The sequence below is a fragment of the Capra hircus genome, unplaced genomic scaffold (assembly GCF_001704415.2).
Source record: "Capra hircus breed San Clemente unplaced genomic scaffold, ASM170441v1, whole genome shotgun sequence".
In the NCBI taxonomy this organism is placed as follows: Eukaryota; Metazoa; Chordata; class Mammalia; order Artiodactyla; family Bovidae; genus Capra; species Capra hircus.
This window is the reverse complement of record NW_017213807.1, coordinates 5678-15256: the sequence shown is the minus strand read 5'-3', so window position 1 is coordinate 15256 and position 9579 is coordinate 5678. Positions and strand designations below refer to the sequence as shown.

At 49.9% G+C, this 9579-nt stretch overlaps 1 protein-coding gene and 1 long non-coding RNA gene across 4 annotated transcripts; both read left to right on the top strand.

The window, feature by feature from the left end:
* The first annotated feature begins 635 nt into the window (after positions 1–635).
* Positions 636–3138, top strand: LOC108635334 (tumor necrosis factor receptor superfamily member 10C-like). Its single transcript, XM_018045519.1, has 4 exons — positions 636–843; positions 1468–1581; positions 2446–2498; positions 2586–3138. Exons 1-4 carry the CDS (start codon positions 762–764, stop codon positions 2778–2780), a joined length of 444 nt encoding a protein of 147 aa, XP_017901008.1. The 5' UTR covers positions 636–761; the 3' UTR covers positions 2781–3138.
* A 582-nt stretch (positions 3139–3720) lies between these two features.
* On the top strand, positions 3721–8379 carry LOC108635335. 3 transcript variants are annotated; one of them, XR_001917782.1, is made up of 4 exons: positions 3721–4191; positions 4758–4816; positions 5977–6043; positions 7936–8379. It is a non-coding gene; the product is annotated as an uncharacterized LOC108635335 (long non-coding RNA). The 3 variants fall into 3 exon arrangements; XR_001917783.1 differs by having other exon boundaries at positions 4679–4816; XR_001917784.1 differs by lacking the exon at positions 3721–4191 and adding an exon at positions 4239–4280.
* Positions 8380–9579: the final 1200 nt, after the last annotated feature.

Here is a 9579-nt window from a genome sequence, read left to right as displayed (position 1 = left end):
CACTGACAGCTTCCTTTTGGGACAGCTTGTTGGATTAAAGCCACAAGTTCGTTGCTCAGTATGTGATCCTATATCCTGATTATGAAAAATTGTATGCATGGCAGAACCTCATTTGTGAAACTGTGTGTGTGTGTGCATGCACATGTGAGAAAGAGAGAGAGAGAGAGCGTGAGAGTATTCACACATGTGGTCAAATAGAAGAAGTCAAGACACAAAATACTGGACGTCTTCTCTAATCAAGGGGATCTCTGTGGTTTCTGTATTCTTATAAAAAATAATTTCCTTGCCTATACTTTCTGGGCTTCCCAGGTGGTGCTGGTGGTAAAGAACCAGCCTGCCAACACAGGAGATGCAAGAGACTGAAGTTTGATCCCTGGGTCAGAAAGATCCCCTGGAGGAGGAAATGGCAACTCACTCCAAAATTCTTCCTGGGAGAATCCCATGGAAAGAGGAGCCTGATGGCTAAAGTCCAGGGGGCAAAGAGTTGGACACATCTGAGCACATACTTTCTGGAATAAACATACTTTAAGAGGAAAGAATAGAGGGGAAAAACCTTAAGTGAAAGTTACTTGCTAGCACAAAAGGCCAAAGGGACAAACAAAAGAAATGAGAGTTTAGAGCTGGGAAGAAAGGTCCCAGTTCTGTTTCATTTTGCAGGTAGTGGTCAAGGAAATGTGGGGTGGATCCTAGAAGGGGTGAGAGTGTGGAAGCCACTCATGCCTGTCCCTGCTTTGTCCCCATAGGTCAAACCTGCTTCAGCCATGTCTGTAAGGAAGGATGAAATTCCCCAGCAGTCATCAGCCCCACTGGAAGGGAGCCTCCAACAGAAGTTATGTCTACCAGGTAGATTCTAAGACTGGTCTCCAACCCTGTCTCCATGTCTATGCGTTTATTTTGGCTGTGCTGCTGCATGGGCTCTCTCTAGTTGTGGAGAGTGTGGCCTCCTCTCCAGTTGCGGTGCTTGAGCTTCTCCCTGGGAGGCTTCTCTTGTTCCCGGAGCAGAGGCTCTCGGGCGCATGGGCTTCAGGAGTCGCAGCAGGTGTGCTCGGTAGTTGTGGCTCCCGAGCTGCAGAGCACAGGCTCAGGATTTGTGACACCCGGGCTCAGCTGCTCCGCAGCATGTGGGATCTTCCCAGACCAGGGATCGAACCCATGTATTCTGCATAGGCAGGCAGATTCTTTCCCTCTGAGCCACCAGGAAAGCCCCTGACCTTTCTTTTCACTGTTTAATGTGCCAGCTGTGAATGTAACTTGGATGTGTGGCTTGTAATATATTTCTGTTGGCAGTACTGGTCTAGGGTATGTCTAGGGTATGTGTTAGATGAAGAATCAAAAAGATGAAAGCCCGGTTGAGGAGAGCTCCCCTTGTGGATTCCACAGACGGGCCAAAAGAGGCCTCCCCAGCCACACTGCCAGCCTCGGGGAATCCTGTGGGGTTTACTCACCAGCTTTTCCCTTCCTCCCCAGGATTCTATATGGAAGAAGCCCGTGGAGGTTGTGCCCCGTGCACCGATGGGACAGACTACACCAATCATTCAAACACCCTCCCTTCTTGCCTACCTTGCATGACTTGCAAATCAGGTCCAGAACCTGTGGTCTCTGTGCCTGCGGTTAGGGTGCTGGGTGATGAGATAGGACTTAAAAGGGACGAGGAGTCAGAACCTGATTTCCAGCCCAGCTAGGTCTTCAGCTTGTCTTAGGTCAGTAAAATAAATGAAAACAGAAGTTATTTGCATAACACATGCCAGCTGGTAGGGAAGTCTTTCAGAACATCAGCTGGAAAGAGGGGAATACTGTGTCCCTTGATGGAGGGGGCTGGATGGTAACAGTGCAGAAGGCCTGGGGGAGTGGGGCAGGGCTGGGTTTGAGCTGTGTGATGTGTCTGATCCTGGGCCAGGCTCCTGTGGGCGCCATGCCCTCTGCTCTGAGGTCTCAGCCTCTCTCAGCCTTCATGACCTGAGGTCCCTCTGCCTCTCCAGCAGGGCATCACCCGTTGGGACAACACCCAAGGGTTCCTCTCCATCCACAGCATCTCAGATTACACCTCACCCCACCCTACTTCTTGCTCCTCATTTGTGATCTAAAACGTTTTTCTTCCCAACCCTGATGCAATCTGTAATGATGCCCAGTCCCTTTTGTATGCCTCTGTTGGTGACACGTGAACAGTGGCTGTTCTATGGATGGTCTATGTGTGTTGCCACAGAAAATGACCCCAAAATTACTTAAAAAAAGATTAATGCATTTATTTTTGGCTGTTCTGGGTCTTTGTTGCGGAACAAGGGCTTTCTCTAGTTGTGGTGAGGGGTCTGCTCCTTGCTGCTTCTCATCGTGGTGCACAGGCCCTAGAGCACAGGAGCAGTAGCTGTGGCTCACAGGCTTAGCTGCCCCGCAACATGTGGGGTCTTCCCAGGCCAGGGATGCAACCTGTGTCCCCTGCTTTGACAGGCGGATTCTTAACCACTGGACCAGCCAGGAAGCCCTCCGAATTACTTCTTGAAGTGAGTGGATGGAGATCTGGGTGGTGAAGAAGGGGTGAGAGACATATGAGGGAAACACACCCTCAAAACCTTATCTTTGGTCTCTAGGAGAAGCAGAAAAAAAATCGCTGTACCCCCACCAAGGACACTGAGTGTCAGTGCAAACCTGGCACTTTCCGTGGAGAAGATGCACCTGAATTCTGTCAAAAATGCAGGCACCAGGTGAGACACAGGAGCCTGGGGGGCTTCCAACCCACAGGAGACCCCAGTTTCCTTGTATCCATTTCTCTCCCCTGCCCGTGAAGCCCCTCCCACCTCTCAGAGCTCCCTTGTGCCTGTGGGGTCACCACCGTTTGTCCTGCACGGCTTTCTCAGTGGCCCCTTCCCACATCTCCTCGGGAAGGGCCTAGAAAGACGGAAGTGCTGACAGCAGACAGAAGTCATGATGAGGCCACGTGTGTGCTCCTTCAAGGTTCCTATAAAACTGGACCCAACTTGACAGGCCTCACACCCAGCCCCTTGTTCTCCAGTAGCACCTGAATCTTTCCTACTGGGGGACTCAGGGGCCAGTAGTAATTCACTATCCTCTGATGCTCCAGTGTTGGCTGAGATTGGTAGGAAGAGTCAACAGGTGGATGAGAGGGCCTCATAGTCAAGTTTGACTGGAGGATGAGTCAAACTTGTGCCCAAACTCTTCTGATCTTGACCTGGATGAGGCAACCCTCCCCTGTCACGGAGCTTTGCATGCAGCCCAGGGAGGCCAGGTGGGCCTTGCAGAGGAAGCTGAGTTCCTGAAGGACAGCTCTGAACACTCAGTAGGAGTCTGGGGGGCTGCAGTACACAATCCTGGATCCTTCTCCCACCCAGTGAGGGGGAGTGAGGGGACCCTCCCTGCAGACAGCAAGAGCCTGTCCCCCTCCACTGTCTTGTCAGGGGATCCAGGATGGGAGGCTGCCCCCTCTTTCTCCTCATCCAGCCAGCTGTCCCTGATGGGTCCCCTACATCATCCCTGGTGTCTGTACCCAGGTGCCCTGATGGGAAGGTCATGGTCACGCACTGTAACCCCTGGAGCAACATCAAGTGTGTGGACCAGGAATCAGGTACCCTGGCCCATGGGGAGGCCCCAGTTCCTGGAGAGCTAGGAACTCCCTCCCCCTCCTCAGGCACTTCAAGGCTGGTGATTGGAATTGTATCTGGAATCACCATTGTCCTAGTCGGATGTGTGGTATGGTGCTTCTTTTAACGGTGAGGTTCTAGAAGGGAAGGAGGAGGTGCTGGCTCCCTCCTCCCTCTCCCCAATCCTCCTGTTCCTCCTGGCTTGTCTCTGATCTTGTTCCCCAGGAAACCCCTCCCACCTCACCTGGTTCTGCAAAACCATGATCACATTGGGCCCCCAACTCAGCTGACGGTCCCCTCTTCCCCCTGGCCGAGTCTGGTGGGAAGAGGCAGGAGAAGAGGGTGGTTCAGTAGCACTGCACAGAGATTTTACATGGGTTTCATTTTACTTCATTTTCTCCCTTCTCGTCTCCTCCCTGAGGGTTCTCCAGACTCAGAGTGTCCCGCTTGCAGTCACAGGCCCGGGGCTTTTTGTTCAGTGTCTGAGCCCCCACCCTGCGCCCTGTCCCTGGGAAGGGAGGTGCGGCAAGAGGGCCCTCCCCACCACTCAGTGGTTGTCTCTTCTCTCCTCGGTCTCTCTGATGAGTGCTGGCACAAGGTGATCGGTTTCTCCAGCATCGGGCAGCATCAGACCCTCAGTAACTGGCTTCCGCCCCACAACAAGGCCCAGGGTGGACGTGGTCCTCGGTTTGCCCTATGCTGTTTTCCCTGACTCCCTCAACTGGCCTGAGGGCTCTAGGCTGAATGTAGGAGGGAGACTGGCCTGCTGAGAGCTGGCCTAAGGCTGGTCGGCAGCGCTGGCCCTGTCCTTACTGTTTGAGACACCCTCACTCTGGCAGCACTGGGGCATGGGGGGTGTCAGGCAGGGGTACTCAGTTCCCCTTAGCATCACACCAGAGTCTGGGTGCCATCAGCAGAGCCCAGATGTGCTGAGTCTGTGCCCACCTGGGGGACACAGCACAGGAGTAGGTGGGAAAGCAGAACCCACTGTGTCCCCCCAGAAGCTGTAGAGGTTTGTGGGTTTGTGACTCCTGGGTCAGTGCCTTGCTTTCTCAAGGCCCTTTTCTGGCACTTATGTCCCCAAGAGGGTCTGGGGCTCTGGACCATGCACACAACAACAGGCTGACCAATGGAGATTCACTTTCCATTCTGGTCCCTTGGCAGGAAGAGAAGCTGACAGGATAACGCCCAGTCCCGAGATGCAGCAGGCAGGCTGTCTGTTGGTGAGTGTGGGGCTCTGGCCCTTCTGCTTGCTTGGGACTGTGGTAGAGACAGGGAGCGGCAATGGGTCAGGTCTCCTCTCCTCTGGGGAGGTGGTGATGGAGGGAGACCCGGGCATGGAGGGGAGGGAGCCCCACCCCCTGTTCTGGTCCACCGGCAGCTCTGATGCTGTTTATCATCTGTCTTGTCACCACATCCCTCATCTAGACCCGGGCAACCGAAGGGTGATCACTCCTCCCATGACTGACCCAGTGATGGAGTCAGCGCTACGTAATGTTTTTCTGTGTGACTGTTACATACTTTTAAGCCATTCCTCATCATAGTAGGAATTTCACATTTTTTTCAAAAGTATTATTAAGTTGAATCTACTTGAAGTAAAATTTTTGTCAACATATAGAAGTATTTTCACTATGTATATGTGTGTGCGTGTGTGTGTGTGTGATATATATATATATATATATATATATGTGAGGAGGGCATGGCATCCCACTCCAGTATTCTTGCCTGGAGAATCGCCATGGACAGAGGAGCCCAGCAGGCTACAGTCCAGGGGGTCTCAAATAGTCAGACATGATTGAATGACTAAACATATATATATTATGCATGTATACATACACACACACATACAGAGACATTTACAGTTTGGGATCATATCGTTTTAGTAATTTTGAGGTTTTTGAGTATTACCTTAATTTATAAATTAATCTAGGAGGAATTGAGATCTTTTAGCTATTCTATATTTTTCTTATGAAAAAAGTTAGCATTTTAACTTAAGAGTTTTATAATACCTCAACTCCATGTGTGTTTTTCTTTGGTAAATTGCTCATTTCTTGTTGAGGCTGTGTCTTTGTATTACAATGTTCTATAACCTTATGAGTTTATCCAACTCATAATTCATTATAGAATTTATTGTCATCATTTTTAACATTCATCCTTCCACACATTCACATTTCAGTATTATTGTTGAACCATTAGATTTTATAAGAATACAATCATATATAAAATAATGACTCTTTTGTTCGCTCCCTTCAAAGATCCTGCATGGGTTTTGTTTTGCTTATGGCTGCATCTGCCAGAATTTCAGAAAGATGTTTACTAGGCTCAGTTCTGTAATCTAGCGCTCCCGGTTAAGACCAAGGCTGCTCTCCATTGTGTTTTACAGGAACCAGCAGCACCTGAAGGATCTCAGCGGAGAAGATGGCTGCTGGTTCCAACAGATGGCACTCAAAGTGAGTGTTTTGTTCCTGGGCAGTGGATCAGGAGTGGAGGGAGGAGGGACACTGTCCTAATTTCTGTCTCCATAGCTGTTAGGGCAACTCAGAGAGGGGATGGCTTGTCCCTGAACCATCAGGACTCTAATTCCCTCCCTGCCCCCCTCCTCTTTTTCCCACCCTGCACCCCTCTGTCCTCTAACAGTGGCCCCCATCACCTCTCTGTCCTTCCCTCCTCTACCATCCTCTCTCCTCCCTGGTTGCTCAGGGCCACGTTGACCCGCTCTGAGACATCCGAGAGGTTGTGCTGTCCAGCAGGGCACCCACTGGCCCAGGGAGGCTGTGGAGCCCCTGTCCATGCATTCGAAGTCTCTTGAATCATGTCCAACTCTTTGCAACACCATGGATTGTAGCCTGCCAGGCTCCTTAGTCCATGGATTCTCCAGGCAAGAATACTGGAGTGGGTTACCTTGCCCTCCTCCAGGGATCATACCAACCCAGGGATCAAACCCACATCTTACATCTCCTGCATTAGCAAGCAGGTTCTTTACCACTGGCGCCGCCTGGGAAGGCCCGTGGAGCACCTGAACTGTGGCTAAACCTGATGAGCTGTAGTATATAACTCGATACTGTAGTTCAAGGAGTTGGTAGAAAAAAGGACTGTAATTTGTCTCGTTAACAGGTTTTTTTTTTTTTTTTTTTTTTGTACATTGATTACATGTTGAGGGGCTTCCCTGGTGGTTCAGATGGTAAAGAATTTGCCTGTAATGCAAGAGAACAGGGTTCAGTCCCTGGGTCAGAAATTTCCCCTGCAGAAGGGAATGGCAACCCCCTCCAGTATTCTTGCCTGGAGAATCTCATGGATAGAGGAGCCTGACGGGCTACAGTCCATGAAGTCACAAAGAGTAAGACACACAACTGAGCAACTAACACTACCTATTGCAGTGAAAAAAAATTTTAACTTTTAATTGGAGGATAATTGCTTCACAATGTTGTGCTTGTTTCTGCTGTACAGCAACATGAACCAGCCATAGGTACACATATATCCCCTCCCTCTTGAGCCTCCTTTCAACGCCCCCATCCCACCTCCCTTAGGTTATCACAGAGCACCAGATTGAGCTTTCTGTGTTATAAAGCAACTTCCCATTAGCTATCTATATTACATATTGAAATGAAATTTTTTAGAATACTTTGAATTAGTACCATATTTTATGAAAACTAGTATTGTTATTTTTCATGTTTTCAGTGTAACTGTCAGAGAATATAAACTTGTGTTGGGTGCCCTCCTTATGTACTGTGGATGGTGGTGTGCACAGCATTTCACACACACAGCACTGAATCTGCAACACAGTCCATGAGGCGGGTGGTGTTTGCTCCACTTTATGATTAAATTCTTGCTCAGAGTCTGTCCCCATCCAGCTCTACCAGAGTGTCAGGCAGTGAGGCCGAGCGGGCTGTGAGGCCGGAGACCTTCCTCCCTCCAGGCCTCTGCTTTGTCCCCAGTGCAGAGGTGGCAGCCCGGGGGCCTCACCCTCCTGAGAAAGGCAGGCGCCCTCCTCTGAGGTCTGTTGCCCCTCGCTGTCCCACCCTCTGTCTCCTATCACGGATGCCTTCTCCCTCTGTGACAGCAGTCTCCTCTTCCAGATGGGCCCTCACCCCTGCTTAGGGCAGGACTCCCTGCTGGCCTGGGCTGCCCCCAGCTGCTCTGGGTGCTGGCGAAGCCCAATGCCCAGTGCCCCTGTGGCTTGCTTCTCTGCTGCTGGGAAGCAGGTCAGGGGCGCAGAGCAGCAGGCTTACCAGCAGGGGGAGCTCCTCGGGTTCCCATCCTGAAGTCTAGGCCTGAATTGAGGGTCCTCTGCCTTTGTGAAAGCCTGTTCCAACTCTGTGTCTGTGACTTTCCCCCAACCTAGGCCTGAAGCTATTCTTCAGTGACTTTGCAGCTATCTTTTCCTTGTGACTTCTGTGATTCGCTCCTGAGGCAGTTGGGCCTCACATGAAATGAGATCCTTGTGGGCAGAGAATAGGCCTGGGTCTCTCCGGATGCCTTGTGTGAAATACTGCCAGTCACCAAGAAGGAACAGAGGACCTCAGTCAACACCCTGATGGATGCCTTGGAAATGCTGGGGCAAAGAGTGACAAAAGAGACCATTCAAGAGGGCCTGCTGAACTCAGGAAAGTATTAACATGTTTATGAAGAAAGTGAGACAGGCTCTGCTGTGCCCTGAGTGTTTGAGGACCTCAGTCTTTCAGCTCAGGACACACTCCTAATAGGCTTCTAGTTTTTATTTGTATTGGTTTGAAATTTGTCATTCATGGTAATAGGTATGCATTTTATGATGTAACTTATAATGAAAGTGTTAGTCACTGAGTCATGTCCAACTCTTTGCGACCCTATGGACTGTAGCCCACCAGGCTCTTCTGTCCATGGGGTTTCTCCAGGCAAGAATACTGGAGTGGGTTGCCTTTTCCTTCTCCAGGGGCTCTTCCCTACCCAGGGAGGCCTGGATCTCCTGCACTGCAGGCAGACTCTTTACTGACTGATCCACCAGGGAGGCCCCGTAACTTGTGATATACATCATTAAAGTGCAAACATCTTGTATGTCTTTGTACTTTTATGTTTGTGCATATATTCATATGTGTAGAAAAACATTTTGCAAATATGATTTCTAGGTTTATGTGGGCTACCTGGTTGAGCACTGGCAATGCAAAGCAATTAGAAATACAAAAGGAGGGCATTCCCTGATGTTCAGTGGTTAGGACTCTGCGCTGAGAGCCCTGAGTTCAATCCCTGATCAGGAAGTAAGATCCCACAAGCCATGAGGCAAAAACAAACAAACAAAAACCTACAAAACAGCAACAACAATGAAGGAGAGCAAGCCCACTGCTGGGGGAATTTGACCACTTTGGGATTGCCTGGCGACCTCTTTAGGGTCCAGGCTTTAAACATGTCAACTTTATAGTTGGGTGAATATTTGTATTTTTTATAGGGAGATGCTAACAAGTGAGCAGAGAGGGAGGAGAAGTGGCCCCCCCGTGCTGTGTCTGGTGACCGTGAACTGGGCTGTCACTCCCGGGCTTCCTCCTGCTCCTCTGGGAGGTTAGGGTGGGACGTGGGTTAGATGTGAGTGTCAGATAGTTTCTGTTATCAGTGACCTTCATTCCATCGGGGCTCAAGGAAGAGAGGACAGGGATCTGCCGTGGTTTCTGGGAGGAAGAATGGACGGGCTCCTGGGTTATGTTCAGTGTTGGCTTGCTCCGCACTAGATGGGCCCCCCTTGATACTGGTGCTCTGAGCCCAGAATTGGCTTTTTGTGTTTAAATTGGCTAACGAAGGATCTCAGCCCCTCTGTAAGCTTTGACTTTCTGCAGAAAAGACACAGAAATGCTGATTCTTAAATACTGTGAGAACTGACCTAAAATGCCTGCTATATTAGGCTTTTGTATTTTTTTTAATTAAAAACATTTTTTTTTACTTCTGCTAAATCCTTCTCCATAGTATTCCAATCACTGCAGGATAATTTAATGGCAGAAGCAATGCTCAGGGAGGTTTTTGG

What these genes read in the sequence shown, in the direction of transcription:
- LOC108635334 (XM_018045519.1), top strand. Translation starts at nt 762, where the DNA reads ATGTCTGTAAGGAAGGATGAAATTCCCCAGCAGTCATCAGCCCCACTG. An exon ending in ACAGAAGTTATGTCTACCAG is followed by an intron (nt 844 to 1,467) that starts GTAGATTCTAAG and finishes CTTCCTCCCCAG; the next exon opens with GATTCTATATGGAAGAAGCC. An exon ending in TTGCATGACTTGCAAATCAG is followed by an intron (nt 1,582 to 2,445) that starts GTCCAGAACCTG and finishes CTGCTTTGACAG; the next exon opens with GCGGATTCTTAACCACTGGA.